The sequence below is a fragment of the Nicotiana tabacum genome, chromosome 6 (genome assembly GCF_000715075.1).
Source record: "Nicotiana tabacum cultivar K326 chromosome 6, ASM71507v2, whole genome shotgun sequence".
Lineage (NCBI taxonomy): Eukaryota > Viridiplantae > Streptophyta > Magnoliopsida > Solanales > Solanaceae > Nicotiana > Nicotiana tabacum.
The window spans coordinates 44,554,757-44,571,655 of record NC_134085.1 but is presented as its reverse complement, the minus strand read 5'-3'; the positions used below and the strand labels follow the sequence as shown (position 1 = coordinate 44,571,655).

Below are 16,899 nucleotides of genomic sequence, written 5' to 3'. Positions count from 1 at the left end.
GGAAGTACGGTGCAATCTTTCTCAAGTACATCATATGAATTTTCCCCTACTTCGATCCGCCGTTACGTGGTATCGCAATTGACATATGTTAGAGGGATTGTCATGAGAATCGGCTTAGGTATATTAAGGCTATCCCTTCTTTCTTTTTGGATGATCTATACGACACGAATGAAACGAGCGAATGCACAACTTCCATAAATGACTCTATTCATAGAAATACTAGAGATGTTTATGTTCTTGATTACCCATGTGTCATATTATTGTATCATCTATTCATGAGTCTCAAAAATACGTAAGTTGATAAAGTTTATTTCATGGTATTAATCAGAGGCATAATAATCTTATGACGTACCGAGAGATTTTATTAACGTATCTCATATGCATTTCATGCATTTATACATGCACATTGACCCATGACCAGATGGCGTTATATACGTGTATATATATATGGGATATAGGAAAGGTTATGGCGTTATATACGCACCACCACTTGATCAACTGGTATACGTTGATAATTTTGCCCACAGTGGCCGAGATGATATGATGAGATGCCCTCATAGGCTTAATGATGTTATGAAATATGTACCTATGCATGACATGACATTCATACACATATGCATGACACTATAATTATTTCATGATTTGCAGAGTTATCCAAACTTACAGGTTGGGTCATTTACTCTATATTTCTTCCATATCTATTATGTACTTATTTATGTGCCTTACATACTCGGTACATTATTCGTACTGACGTCCCTTTTGCCTGGGGATGCTGTGTTTCATGCCCCCAGGTCCTGATAGACAGGTCGAGAGCACTCCACGTAGGCTATCAACTCAGCGAAAGATGCTGGTGCGCTCCATTTGCTTCGGAGTTTCTTGTTTGGTTAGTATGATTTAGACGTGTATTATTTGGTATGGCGGGACTCTGTCCCGACCTTTATGAAAATTATGTATTCTTAGAGGCTTGTAGACAGATGTCATGTACGTAAAAGACTGTATGGCCTAGTCAGCCTATGTTCAGTATATGAGTGGTTATTTGGTCTTATAGGCCAGTTTGTCTTATGTATAAATTGGTATCACATGTTGTATTCTATTTATCTCACAGTAGCCTTCCAGCTCAGTTATCTATGGTAGAATGACATAAAAAGATACATTATGTTGGTACTCGGTTGAGTAAGGTATCGAGTGCCCGTCGCGGCCCATCGATTTGGGTCGTGACACTAACTCAACCCATTAGTAAGCCTTTTATGTGAATATCCAACTCTGAATGGCTCGAATCTAGCTAAAATAACTTTATACCATATATAAACCATAAGAAACTGTTCCAAATAATGAAGTCGCAAGCTTTAAAGAAAATCATAAAGTTGACCCTAGGCTCGCATCTCGAAACCCGACCAAACTTATAAAATCCGAACACTCATTCAATAATGAGTCTAACCATACTAAAATTACTCAATTCCGATCTCAAATCGACCTTCAAATCCACAAAATAAAGTCTAGGAAACTTTCACAATTTTTTCTAATTTTTCCAACTCAAAATACTAATTAAATAATAAAACGATGATAGATTCATGTATAATAGCCAAATCCATGTTAGAATCACTTACCCCGATCTATTTCTGGAAAATTCCTCTCAAAATCGCCCTAAACTGAGCTCTCTAAGTCAAAAGATGAATAATGAAATAAAACCCTCGTTTTTATCCCTTTTCTGCCCAGCAAACTCGCTTCTGCGAGCCCTCAGCCGCATCTTCGGCTCTGCACCTACGAAATTTTAATTGCAGGTGCGGCCCTCACTTAAGCCCATGAAAGATCGCATATGTGGACCCCTAAGTGCATTTGCGCTTGCGCTTCTATAGAGGCCAGCCGCTTCTGCAGAGGAATGACCGCATGTGCGGTCCCAACTTTCCAGCCCAACTTTCACTTCTGCAGCTCATAGGCCGCTTCTGCAACCCAAAGTGCGCAGGAGCAATTGCACTAGAACCTCAGCAATCCTCTAAGTCCAAAAATGATTTGATTCACACCCAGAGCCCCCCTCCCCCGGGACCCTGTCCAAATATACCAACAAGTTTTAGAACACATAACGAACCTACTCGAGGCCAAAAATCATATCAAACAATATCGATTCTACAAATTGCAACCCAATTCAAACCTGTGAAAACCATGAACATCCAACTTACAAAACTAACGCCGATTCATACCAAATTAACTCCGATTGATCTCAAATTTTGTACACAAGTCATAAATGACACAACGATCCTACTCCAACTTCTAGAATCAGAATCTGATCCTGATATCAACAAAGTCAACTCTCGGTCAAACTTCTCAACATTCAACTTTCTAACTTTTGCCAAATCAAGCCAAAACGACATACGGACCTCTAAATCAATATTCGAACACGCTCCTAAGTCCAAAATCACCATACAAAGCTATTGGAACTGTCAAAATTCTATTTCGAAGTATCTTCACAAAAGTCAAACTTCGGTTAACTATTCCAACTTTGGGACTAAGTGTCCCATTTCATTCCAAAACTCACCCAAAACCAAAATCAACCACCCCAGCAATTCACATAACCATAATATAACATAGATGATGCAATAAATAGGGAAACAGGGCTAAAATGCTCAAAACAACCGCTGAGTCGTTACATCCTCCCCCTCTTAAAACAAATGTTCGTCCTCGAATGAGTATATAGACATACCTGATATGGTGAAAAGATGCAGATAACGAGTACACATATCATGCTCGATCTCCCAAGTCGCCTCCTTGACTGGTTGACCCCTCTACTGAACCTTCATTGGAGCAATGTTCTTTGACCTCAACTTTCGGACCTGCCTGTCCAAGATGGCCACCGGCTCCTCAACATAAGAAAAATTCTTGTCCAATTTGACTGAGCTGAAATCTAATACATGAGACGGATCACCGTAATACTTTCGGAGCATAGAAACATGGAATACTGGATGAATAGCAGAATAGCTACACTGCAATTAAGGCAATAAAGTAACAAGGAGGGAACACATAATAAAAGCATCAAAGAAACAATGCGGACAAATACAAGTAAAGTAAGTGAGAGATAACAACAAGAATCACAACCGAGGTACCGCCTCGTAATCTCATTTCACAATCACAATCACAATCTTTCCTTATATCACCGCGAGAGCGTTACATTTAGTTTTGAAAATTATTTTTTCTGAAATAGCTACTCGCGTTTTAGCCCACCTTATCACACCGCGTGGCTTCAAGTAGTACCCCTACTAGCAACACACGTATCAATCACACCTTATCTCACCCCTGCGTATTAACCCCTGTGAGCACGTGATTTTTGCTTCACGGAAATTACTCCAAAAGAAATCGAGAAATAAAGCAAGTTGCCTTCGGGTACAATTTTGAGAATTTGCGTGACATTTTTGGTAATTATTTTGTCCGTAAATGTTTACCTTGTTGTAGTTAATTGAAAAATACAAAAATACATGTTGCATGCATATTTAGGATTTAATTATGCATTTAGGAATTAATTAAACCATCATTTGGCTCTAAAAGGAAAATCACAAAAATATGCATTTTATTCAATTTGTTGTCATTGTGTGATTTTATTTTAAGGTTTTAATTTGTATGTTAATTGTTGTAAGTGTTAATTAATATTTGTGTAGTTTTATTTTTGATTTTACAATTTAATTAGGAATTGTGTTTAAATTAGAAATTAGAAAAGAAAAAGAGTTCAAAAAATGAAGGAATTCAGATGTGAGCTTAAAATTGAGACCAAAAACCAGGCCCAAATCAATTCATTTGACCCAGTCCGGTTAGCTGGTCTGTCAGACGAAGGAAACGACGTTGTATTGGCACTTTTCATCTGGACCGTTGATCAAACAGATCTAACGGTCCAGTTCAGTTCTTTCATTAAACCAAACGACGCCGTATGGTTGTATTTGATCTGGACCGTTCATTGCTTTTGATCTAACGGCTCCCAGGTTTTCCCTCATGACCCGACCCACTCCCGTCTGAGACCGACCCAATTCCCACTCAATCAAAACGGCATCGTTCCCTTAAGTGAAGAGATCTTGGCTATCAATCTCACCTGATCCAACGGCCAGGATCCATCCCTCCCCTTTGTATATAAGACCCCATCTCTCACCCCACGCCCCGATAGCCAAATGCCCCCCTTCCTCACTTCGTCTCTCTCGTTTCAGAGACGAAACATAGGTCAAACCCTAGTCACCATAGCTCCCCTTCGCCTGAAACCTGGCGGCAACTACGCCGCCGGCCACCTCCTTAACACCATAGATCCACCTTAACACCCTGGTTACGAATCCACTACTCCCTTGGCTCCACTACTCCCTTGGCTCAAATCAATCCCCATATTCTCGAATCTTCATTTGAAGATTCGAGCCAAAACCCCATCTATGCCAAACCACCCCAAATTCATACCAGTTACTCCCTTGACCTCACTCGTAATCAAACCAAGCTTGGTTTGGTTCGAATCTAACCAGAAACCTTCAAGCCCCAAATTGACTGTATGAACCCTAGAAATCCAAAACTTTGGGGTCTGTCCAATTAAACGAAGGGTTGGGGTCTAATAGACCTTAATCAAGGTGTTCTCGGTTGAGAACACTTCGATTAAAGTCCGTTCGACCTCAAAGAGGTCGAGTCGGGTTCGAGACTGGGTCATTTTTGTTCTTAAGATTCAGAGGTATTTTTCCTTTCCTTCCTTCTGTTCATGTGTTCTATTTGTATCTCTTTGCATGTTTTAGTAGTTTGTGTGATTTTTCTACTTTTCTTTTAATTAATTATGTTCATCTTCAGTAGACATTTTATTTGGTCCAATTATATCATTGCTTCTGTTTGCTGTAATTGTTATGTGTTATAATTTGTGTAATCGATTGAATAAGTGACGTCGATTAGTCCGGTAGGCCTGAATATTAATTTAACATGATAGTAGTGTAATGTTGGTTTTGATTTCATGGTTCATGCTAGTCTGTTTCCCCTCCTACTTCGTTTCTGTCCTAAATGTTGTGTTGAAACGAGCCTGTTGGTATAGTTGAACTTAGTACTGAGCCTGTGGGTATATTCAGTTCGTCACATTGTTTTTGCTTGATCATTTGAAATGTTCTGAATTGCTTGGTCAATCGAACTACTTCATCACAGCTGCTATTTTGGTTGTCACCTAAACCTGCTGTGTCATGCCCTGTCAATCGATAGCCTTAGCCTTTATTTTGTTGCTGTTTGATTCAAGTTTAAGCAATTGATGAATCGAATCCTACTGTCTAGGGTCTGAAATGAATCTGACAACTGATATGAGTTCAGTATTGGTGATAATGTCAACTAGATAATAGTGAGTCATAAGGGTGCATTCAGAACTTATGAGCATTGGCTATAGCTGCAATTTCAGGGATTTTAGGAGGGTAATTTGGGAATTGAAAACAGGGAAGATGGGTGGTTTGAGTGTTCTGTCCACTAAGTATTAAAATACCATTAAACTAATGAATTGATTAGTATTAATGGTGAACAAAAGGGAATGGGGGGCTGAAAATAAGGAAAAAGTTTTCCTTAGTGGATTTTAAGTGGAAAATTTCAGATTTAGTGGGGAAAGGGGGTCGGGCAGTAGGTTTGGAAGGAAGGCAGACTTGTATAAGAGGGGGATGAGGTCTGTAGAGAAAAGGGGGGAGATATAGAGAGGACTAAGAAAAAAAACATCTTCTGAAAAATACTAAAAAGGAATCAGTTCTTCAGGCATTCTTGGACAACATTGTGAAAGCTAAAATATTCAGTTTCTCTTGGAGAGTTTAAGAGTGAATGGAAGCTGAACTTTGAAGAAAGAAAAAATATTCATAGTTCAAGTTAAAAACCTGCTGGATTTTATCATCAAAATTCAGTAATTTTTAGAGTTGAATAGGCTGAATTTTTAACACCTAAAAGTTCAGTAATTAAGGAAAAAAAGAAGAAAAAAAAAGTCCAGAAAATAGTTTAAGTGTTAAGGCTGGTTCTTTGATCCTCATAAGCCAGAGAAAAAACAAGAGTGTTGACGCTGGAGATTTAACCTGAAACTCTAGAGAAATAGAGTGCATATAGGCTGTGCTATTATCTTGCTAAGTCAGTGATAGAGTGAGTGTTTAAGGCTAAGTTTTACATCAAAGAGCTTCAGCGTTTTCTTCTTTGAGGGTTCACGATCAGAAAGCCACAGTTTTCTTGCATTTGCCTCTCTTCTGCTTTGACTGTAATTGCTTTATGGTACTGCTTGGTTTGAGTTTGGTATTTCCTGGGATTTCTGTTGGTTTTCAAGCACTGTTTTTTTGAGCTACTGGGCTCTTCTCTTGTTTTTAATCTGCTCCTAGGATTACTGCTACTGTTATTACTGGTTTCACTGGTTTTGCTGAGTTGCTGAACCTGCTGTGTTGCTGTGTGTGTGCTACTGCTGCTTCTACTGATCTTCCTCTTCTTTGCTTTCCAAATACCAGGTACACAAATTGATACACTAGTTCTTGTAGAATGGAAACTGAAGCATGAATATGAAATGAAGAGTTGAAGTTCTGAATTTATCTTAGTTATATTCTGAATTCTAGTTGTATATGTACATTATTTAGCTTCCTCTAATTAGAATCATGTAGTTGTTTGATATATATAATGGAACATCTGACAGTAGCTTAGTGGACGAACTGTCTATGTATGCTAGTTAAAAAGACTAATGGTGTAGTAGCTCTGTTCAGTTAGTTCGTTATTGTTTGATGATTATCATGTCTCAAAAAGCATGTTACCTGATTTAGACTATTCTTAAACATTCAACAGTTAGCTCATTAAACAAATAGCCCATTTCGGAACTTGTAGGAATATTGTTTAGCTAGATACTATTGGTTAATTTCAGCATGTAAATGGTTTAGGACTAAAATTAGATTGCCAAGTTCTTTAATTTGGCAAACTGTGAGCATGTGTAGTATAATGTAACTAGGTAGTAACATGTGAATGAGATGGCCCAGGTCCAGTTTTGTACCATACACGTTGGGCCTGGGCCCGTGTTGGCAACGGACTGCCATGATTGCATCATTTTCAGATTCTACGAATCATATTCGGAACCCAACTATAATTAACTCGTAAGCATGCAAATAAAGTAGGACCTTTTCTTCTTTCATTTTTAGAGACGGACGAAAAACGGAAAAATAGAAAAACATAGTCGCTTTAGGATATCCTTTTAAAACAAAAATGAGGCGTGTCTCGCCAAGTAAATCACAAGCTGTGGGGCCCTCTATACGTGTTTGTAAAGTTGCTTAGACTCCGGGACGGGCCGTTTAGCAAAATTTCACGGCCATGCCCAAAATAACACTACGCTAGTCGCTTAGGGCGCGTCTTTAATAAAATTACTTCTTTAAGTACGGGTGTGCATTTATTCAACCCAAATCTAAATCTCAACGGAGTCGAAACGTGTCTATGACCACGGGTACATTGATTGTGACGAGGTCCGAGATACGTTTTCACGACGTTGCAATTCTTTGCTAAAAATAACAATAATAATAATAATAAAAGCGGCAAAAAAAAAGTCATAATTCGCACTGAGTACATAATTGTTAAAATCAGATAAATAAGTCGAATATAACAGTTGAGCGACCGTGCTAGAACCACGGAACTTGGGAATGCCTAACACCTTCTCCCGGGTTAACAGAATTCCTTGTCCAGATTTCTGGTACGCATACTGTAATTTAGAGTCATTCTTTTCCTCGATTCGGGATTAAAACTGGTGACTTGGGACACCCTAAATCTCCCAAGTGGCGACTCTGAAATAAATAAACAAATCTTGTTCGATTGTCCTTTAATTGGAAAAAACTCATTCACCCCTTCGCGCGGCGGTAAAAAGGAGGTGTGACAACCCTTATCCTTATACCACCGCATTCGTCTCAATAACACAACATATCACAAATCGCACCTCAAATGCCCAATACCACAATTTGCCAAAGAAGTCAACAATAATAACGTTTCCACAATAAATAGCCTATGGCTCAACCACAATATGTACAAGAGTCTCAACAATAGCAATCGAAAGTGAATAACTCGTCAAGAATGGTATTTTAACAATTTGCAACTTTGCTTCAATGTAATTACGACTTTTATAACTTCAACACCAAAACTCAACAACAAGATATTCCAAAAAATAACAACTTCAAGTAAGGTAACTCAACAATTAAGTATTTAACAAGTAAATGAGAAAACAATAACTTCAACTAAGCATGCAAATAACAAGTAAGAGATAAGACAAGTATTAACAACGTCAAGTGAAGTATGTAGGGATATATTAACGATGATGAATATAACATGTGATGACAATTTAATTAAAGGCATGAAAGAATTCACATAGCTTAAACCGGTCAATTACCATATTTATCCTATGTACCCACTCGTCACCTTGCTTACACGGCTTTCACGTACCACAATTAACACAAAACAACACCAATCCTAAGGGAAAGTTCTCTCACACAAAGTTAGGCAAGATACTTACCTCAAAATACGCTAACTCAATCCACTAGTAAGCCTTTTATGTAAATATCCAACTTCGAACGGCTCGAATCTAGCCAAAATAACTCTATACCATAAATACAAACCATAGGAAACTATTCCGAATAATAAAGTCACAATTTTTTTAAAAAAATCAAAAAGTCAACTCTGGGCTCGCTTCTTGGAACCCGACCAAACTTACAAAATCCGAACACTCATACAATAACGAGTCCAATCATACTAAAATTACTCAATTCCAATCTCAAATTGGCCTTCAAATCCTCAAAATATAATCTATGAAGTTTTTACATTTTCCCCAATTTTTCCAACTCAAAATACTAATTAAATGATAAAACAACGATGTATTCATGTATAATAGCCAAATCCGAGTTAGAATCACTTACCCTGATCAATTCCTTGAAAATACCTCTCAAAATCGTCCCAAACCGAGCTCTCTAAGTCAAAAGATAAAGAATGAAATAAAACCCTCGTTTCTATCCATTTTCTGCCCAGCGATCTTGCTTCTGCGAGTCCTCAGCCGCATCTGCGACTCCGCACCTGTGAAATTTTCATCGCAGGTGTGGCCCTCACTTAAGCCCATGAAACATCGCATTTGCGGAACCCTAAGTGCATATGCGCTTGCGCTTCTACGGAGACCGGTTGCTTCTATAGAGGAATGACCGCACGTGCGGTCCCAGATTACCAGTCCAACTTTCACTTCTGCGGCTCACATGCCACTTCTACGGTGCCACAATTGCGTCCCAAAGTCTGCAGGTGCGATTGTACCAGAACCTCAACAACTTCAGCAACCCTCTAAGTCCAAAAATGATCTGATTTCAATATGATTTACACCCGAGGTCCCCAGAACCCATCCGAATATATCAACAAGTTCCAAAACACATAATGAAACTACTCGAGGCCAAAAATCACATCAAACAACATCGATTCTACAAATCATAACCCAATTCAAACTATAAAATCATGAACATCAAACTTCTAAAACTAACGCTGATTCATACCAAACCAATTCCGATTGACCTCAAATTTTGCACACAAATTATAAATGACACAACAGTCTTATTCCAACTTCCGAAATCAGAATCCAACCCTAATATCAATAAAGTCAACCCTCGGTCAAACTTCTCAACCTTCCAAACCTTCAACTTTCTAACTTTCGCCAAATCAAGCCAATTGCGAATTGGTCTACACAAAAGTCAACTTCGATCGACTCTTCCAACTTTGGGACTGAGTATCCCATTTCACTCCGAAACTCACCCGAAATCAAAACCAACCACCTCCGCAAGTCACATAACCACAATATAATATAGATGAGGTAATAAATAGGGAAATGAGGCTAAAATACTCAAAACGACTGGCCGGGTCATTACAAAATCTACCATTTATTTTAGTAAGAATACCATAAAGACTGAGAAAGAGGATAACTTTTAAATATCAGGACAAATCCAAGGAAATGGTATATACCTCAGATTACCTGCAGTAATAGGAAGATCTAAGAAATTAATTAATGTTGGATTTTATTAAGGATTGAGTGCGCACTGAGATTAAAGGATGGAAAGGAGTGTTTCTAAGTCCGGCTAGGAAAGAGGTTATGTTAAAAGCATCTTTAATAGTTGTACCTAAATATATTTTATCTTGTTTTTAACTTCCGGATGGGTTATGTAAGGAAATTACCTCTATATTATCAACTTTTTGGTGGAGCTAAGGGGACGGAACCCACAAAATTACTCTGAGAGATGGGATAAATTATATGAACCTAAATACAAAGGGGGCTGGGTTTTAGGGATATTAAGGCTTTTAATCAAGCAATGTTAGCTAAAATGGCATGACGAATTTTAGCTAATCTAGATTTACTTCTTTCGTGCGTCCTAAAAGTAAACACTTTTCGATTAACTCCTTCTTGAATACTATAATTTCTTCATCAGCGTCTTGGATTTGAAGAAGTATTATTTGGGGTAGAGAATTACTAGAGAAGAGAATAAGATGGAGAGTTGCTAATGAAAAAAAATGTTTATGTTTGGAGAGATCCTTGGATTTCCAATGCTACTAATTTTAGGCCTTATAGAAGTATTATTGATGATAACTTAGACCTAAGAGTGACAGAGCTTATAAATTTAGAATCTCGGACTTGAAAATTGGAAGAATTAAATAGACTTTTTTGTGAAGATGATATAAATGCTATGTTGAAAACTCCTTTATCCACCACTACTTTCAAGGATAAATTAATATGGCACTTTACCAAATTCGGTAACTATGAAGTTAGATCTGGTTATTATACTGCAAAAATATAGGCAAACAAGGTGAGAATAGTAGGAATATTGCTCAATCTAGTTGTCATTCTTTCCCTAAAGCTTTTTGAAATTATTTATGGCTATGGATAATAAAAATAAGCATAAACATTTTCTTAGAAGATGTATGTTTAACACTTTATCTGTGAATAATATTCTTAGAAAGAGAATGAATCAAATTAATGGTGTATGAAAAGGATGTGGCTTAGAGTCCTGTTAATTGGAATGACATTGATGGTATTGCTTATTTCTCTATATAGTGGAATGATAAGATTAACAAGGCAAATAAATTTTCTGATTCTGTTATGGTGCCAAATTTGTCTGTAATCATCATGTGGCTTATTTGAAAAGCTAGAAATCTTTGGTAATTTAGTAATGAAAAAAGTAAACCTCCTAATATTGTTGCAAAAACGTTGTTTGAATATAATGAATTCATTGAAATAAGGCTTGCTAACTCACCAAATGATACTTTACAAGAAAGTTATGAGTCTTCACTAACTATGTCCGAATATGGAATTTGTTTATTTGTAGTGCAAGGCTACATATTGAAAGAAAGAAGGCAAGCATTGGACTGGTTGCTATGGACAACAAGTGTGCTTTGCCTTATGCCCATAGATCCCCGATTCAGTTTGTTGGGAAGGCTATGATTGCTGAGGCGTTTGCAATTAGGAAAGCTATTGAAATAGCAATTCAAAATGGACGGAGGAAAATACATATTTTCTCTAATGTGAAAGGGATAGTAGATATGTTGAAGAAAAATATGACGGCTTCTTGGATGTTGAAGTGGCTTGTGACGATATTTGGAATATGTCTTCAATCCTTGAGCATGTTTGTTTTGTATATATTCCTAGAATATTTGATTTTGTTGCTTATAACTTAATGTAGTAATCTGTTTCTTTAGTACATGGTTTTCTTGGAAAAGTATATTCCCAAGTTGATAGATGAATATTTTCGATTAAAAAAAAAAGAATGAAAGGATGATAAGCCAACTACAGGAACAATAGACAAAAAAAAAACAAAAAACTACAGGAACTAAAAATGTTATTTTCATTTAAAACAATGGCTACCCTGTGTTATTTCTACGGATTTACATTCCATGTCAATTCGGACTTCCTCATTTTTCACGCGATAAAAATCCTACACGGGTAAAAAGACAACTCTTCGCAGAGTGGTTGGTGGTCCTGCCGGACTGTTTCGTTTCTCTTTCTTTTAATCAGCGCCTCATTACTGTTTCTCCCTCCTCTTGCTCTGGTCCTCCATTTTTCTCTCTCTCTCAGTACAATGACATTTAGGCTCTTCTTTCTCCTCGCCCTCTTCCTATCTTCTTCATCAATTCTTCAAGGTTCGTTCCTCAGATCCAGATCTCTTTGCCCCCACACTCCATTTCCTCTACGTTGTTCTTCTCAGATTCAGATTTCCCCCATTGGGCCAATTGCTCTAACTTTAGATATATTATCATTTTCTGCATGTACTGTATGCATTGTTTTGAAATATAAAATTTTTATACCAGTTCCGAGTCAATTGTGATCACAATGGAATAGTGGGTGCTTGTTAACTTAAAATCTCTGTGTTTATATATTTTCTGCATGCTCATGCAGGATAATGTGAGGAAGTGTATGTTGTTTTAACATTAGTTTATCATCCCTTGGTTTGATTTTGGGTAGTGAGATTCAATTTAGCCAAAATAAAGGTTTAATTATATGAGTGTTCGTCTCGATCACTTAATTTTACATTCTTAGAGTTGTGTTTTCCTTTTGCGATTGCTTTGTATTCGTTTCCAATAAAAGACAAATTATTGAGTATTGGAATGAAATAGGATGAAAAAGGGCAGAATGGATGAAGTTGATTCATCATTGACCATAGGTAATTTGGGATTACGACGTAGTAGTAGTTGTTATTATGGTATGGTCCGGGTGATGTTTGGTTGGATTTGATTTGGCCTTTTTAAGTAAATCTGTTATGTCTCTGTATAAGGTATTTTGTTCCTGTGATGTTAAATAGTAACCGTACAATTGAACTCTTTGATGGTTTTACCCAACTGAAGCTGGAAGTCAGTTCACATTTAATCTTTGGAAATACCCATTGGAATTTGTATTAGCATCATATTCATTTTTCATGGCAAAGTTACTCAAACTGTCTATTAGTTGAAATTTTCCTCTTCAATGTGCTGGAAAAAACTGTTGATGCATGCATTAATAGATCCTTTTCCACCATAAAGATTTTTAGTTCACTTGATTTCTGGTGTGAGTCAGACACATTTCAATACCTTATGATCCTTTAGGCTGTTGATTGTGAAGGGGATCTTGTTGGATTTGAGGCTATTATTTGATAATTCATTTTTGTTTTTTTACGATGTTTATATTTCTTGATAGTTGCTAGATGTCAATCCGACCCTGATACAGAAGTGGTGGAAGGTACTGAGGAAGGAAGGGATATTGGAATTGTTGGTGAGGATGTCCAAGATTTTAGCAGTGAGAGTTTTAATCCTGCACCTGGAGTTGAAACAGTTTGTGTATTCCCTAAAAACCCTTCTAAGTGTAAGTAAATTCAATGTTCTACTCGGCACCTTGCTTCCTTTTCTGCTTTTGGGATTGCCATTTGAAGATTGCATCTCTGAAATCAAGTTTCTCAATCATTTCAGCGGTGACAGCTGGTGAAGAGAGCGAGCTGTTAGTAGGAATGAAAAATGATGGTAATTTGTGTTCTTCTGTATGTTGTTTTCTCCACCCCCACCAAGTGCTTGGTTTTGATGAAATTTTCATGATTGCATGTTTTCTTGCATCTGTTCTAACGCTTCACTCCCCAACTTCGGGTAAACAGGGGAATCAAGACTGAATATCATTGCAATCCAGGCTAGCGTTCACCTTCCTGTTGATCATCGCTATTTGGTTCAAAATCTCTCTGCTCAGGTAATTGTTCGACTTATTCCCGTTTCTAGCAATCAAGCTATTCTCTACTTGTGCCATAAGCTGTGTTACAACATATGTTTGATTGAACCGACAAAAAACGGTTTTACTCCATCAAATATGTTCGGTAGTTTTTACTTTCTTTATTATGGAGCTTAGATGTTTTCGTAGTTACCCAAATTTAAATTGTTGTTACTGTATAATATCTTAATATTACCAGAAAGTTTCCATGTTAGTGTTTTTGGTTACAACTTTCTTCGGTTCAGTTAAAAAGGTTTCATTGCACTTCCTCGCAACAAGCTAAGTTAGATGATAAAATTGAACATTGAGAAAGTGTAGAAGTGGACTAGACTACCTTCCATTTCTATGTTGGATGACATTTTATTTAGAGGAAAATGTTTTTCATCGGAAAGGTTTCCATGGAAAATGTTTTACTTTGCGACCATTTCTTAAATTTTTGGTTAGGTTTAAAAAATGGGTGATATGAAAAAATCACCAGGTCTTTTCCTGATGAAAGTATGTGATATTTGGTATTGTGCAAGCCGTATGATAGGGTACAAGGATAGTACCATGGTGACATTTGAGTATTAAAGGTTGATAGCAATACTTAAGTGTTGATAGAAACAACTTATATGGAGTACGAGTTGAGATATTTGTCAAGGAAAATGACTTTCACCTACAGGTGACGTTAATCATTTTCCCCCTTTAAGTGGTAAATTTTCTCTTCCACTATAAAGGATAACCAAACACCGAAAATGATTTCATCAAGTGGAAAGCATTTTTGATCATACCAAATACGCTCATGTTTTCGTCTTGGACCACCAGTTCTACTTGGATGCACTACAGATGCGATTGCGGGAATGTGTTTCGGATAATTAATCTGTTGTACACTTGTTCTACAAGGTAGAATTTCCTTTATTTATCAAAATATGCACGTTGTTATTTCTGAGACTTGGTAATCACATGTAGTAATTGCATAAGAAACCTTACCATAGCATATGAACTATAACGGATGTCCAAAAAGAGATGATAGGGATTGGTTTACGTTGGTTATACTTACTAAGTTTGGAGGTGATCTCAGACACTAATCCATTCGTTTTCTCATAATACCATAAACCACAGATTTCATAGATTAAGAAAATGCTAATGTTCAAGAAAGTTGTGGTCGTAGAAGTTGTTTGACTTTGATAATGAGATTTTGTTACAGAAATGATAAATGTGATTGGATGGAGTTGTTTCACTCCGTTTTCTCCAATCTCTTTATAATGGCTGCTCTGGAACATTGTTAAATTCACTTTTAGGCTTATTTCAAAGGTAGAGAGCTTCTAAGATAGCTAGAAGCATTACATTTGTTGTACTTTGGTGTTATATCTCTTTGATCGGATAAATCTTCTAGTTACCATGCTTCTTTTCTATATATTAATTTGGACGGTTTGCTATCTGTGTATTTTTTTCATTTCCCAGGCTTTTAACAATGCAACAGTTCATCCTTCAGCTCAGGCTACTTTTCCATATATATTTGCAGTCAGCAAATTCTTGCAGGTAGGTTTCTCTGTCAACGTTGCCGCAATTTTCTTTCTCTTCAACTATCTGCTTATTTTCATGTTTATTTGCTTACACTTGAGTGCCACTGTATCTTTTCTGGGCTGAGTAAACTTTTTCTTTATGTTGCAGCCAGGAAATTATGATCTTGTTGGCACAATTATTTACGAGATAGACCAGAACCCTTACCAAAGTACATTCCATAATGGCACTATTGAAGTTAGTGAGCCTGGTGGCCTTCTCAGTGTTGAGACTGTTTTCTTGGTCTCCCTTGGAATTGCCCTCATTGGCCTTTCTGTATTCTGGATACGTGGTCAGATACAAAACCTCTCAAAGGTGATTGCGCATACTCATCATATGGTCCTTGTAAGGCCGAAATATGTTGCTAGTGCATCAGAGATAGTGGTTTGGACCATAAAATACTTATAGTGAAACCGGTTGTAGGGCTACAGTGTGTTCGTATTTGTTGGTTTACATTTTTAGCTCTTACACAGCCATACTCTTCGGAGCTAGTATATATTTTGGTTTCTACAATCTTTAAATCTGCTCCTCTAAGTAACTGAAACTTGATGTGGTTGTGCTAGTGAGATATTTAGGTATACAAAGAAATGACAGTAAGCACAAAGTGATCTATCGAGCAGCTGGAGCTAATAAAATTATTTGTATTCTGATACATGAGGGTGTTTATTATGTGGAGTCAAGACAGTCAAAGGATTTTTTTGTCTACCTTAACTCTCTAAATAGGTCTTGAGCGAGGTTAAACGTGCGACGGTATAATGAGGATATATGTGATGCATTCCCACCTATTTGGTGAGGTAAAGTGCCCTATACTTGCTCTGTTTTCCTCAAATTTTCTCCTCCTGTTTTTCAAATGTACAGAAAACTAAGAGAGTACCAAAGGCAAAGGTTGAAGTTGGAACTGCTACAACTGATGCATCCATGGATGAATGGCTGCAGGTTAGTCTTTTATCGTTAGGAGCTTTTTTCTGGAAAGGTTTTGTGTTTCAAATCATGGAATATTATCTCTACGCCTGGAGTTGGTATTGAAGAATTTATAACTTCCTTTTATCTTTTTATGCAGGGCACTGCATATACTCAGTCGCTCTCCAATAAGTCAAAGAAGAAGAAATGAATGATTTGAATTCTTTTTAGCTGTATGATGAGGCAGATTCAGGATTTAGACGGGATATATCAACAGTTCTAAACATGAAATAGGTTTTAAACGTTAGAATTGGTAGATTGTTTCGCTGTTGTAGCATGAGGAAAATTTGTAAGTGTTATTGTTGTTATTAATCTGTATTGCTGTAAATAAATAAAACAATAATCTTTCTGAAAACAGAAGTAGAAAGTTCGTAGAAATAAATTCTGAAAACAGTATTTGAACTTCAAAATAAATTTTGAAAACAATATAGGAACAAATCGAGCCCATTGAATACACAGTGTGTCCTTAAGGAAATTATTCCTCTCAAGTACTCGAGGTTTTTGTGCAGAAGAAGAAAATTATCAGAAAATTTCGTAAGTAAATATTCTGGGATTAGAAGGTACATTTATAGCCAATTTGGTATTGTTTTTGAAAAGGTTTGCAACCTTTCAGAACAGACATAGCTGTTGGAACAGGTTTGACACTGTTTCAGAACAACCATAGCTGTTGGAAAATTTTGCGGGAAAATTAA

At 37.0% G+C, this 16,899-nt stretch overlaps 1 protein-coding gene across 1 annotated transcript; it reads left to right on the top strand.

The window, feature by feature from the left end:
* Window positions 1–11,924: 11,924 nt before the first annotated feature.
* On the top strand, window positions 11,925–16,621 carry LOC107780285 (translocon-associated protein subunit alpha). The gene is made up of 8 exons (XM_016600815.2): window positions 11,925–12,120; window positions 13,151–13,315; window positions 13,420–13,470; window positions 13,599–13,687; window positions 15,149–15,226; window positions 15,359–15,562; window positions 16,106–16,183; window positions 16,308–16,621. Exons 1-8 carry the CDS (start codon window positions 12,060–12,062, stop codon window positions 16,356–16,358), a joined length of 777 nt encoding a protein of 258 aa, XP_016456301.2. The 5' UTR covers window positions 11,925–12,059; the 3' UTR covers window positions 16,359–16,621.
* Window positions 16,622–16,899: the final 278 nt, after the last annotated feature.

Bases quoted from the DNA above. Each gene is read 5' to 3' on its own strand.
- LOC107780285 (XM_016600815.2), top strand. From the start codon at position 12,060: ATGACATTTAGGCTCTTCTTTCTCCTCGCCCTCTTCCTATCTTCTTCA. The intron at 13,471-13,598 runs GTAATTTGTGTT...TCGGGTAAACAG, and splicing joins AGTAGGAATGAAAAATGATG to GGGAATCAAGACTGAATATC. The intron at 16,184-16,307 runs GTTAGTCTTTTA...CTTTTTATGCAG, and splicing joins CCATGGATGAATGGCTGCAG to GGCACTGCATATACTCAGTC.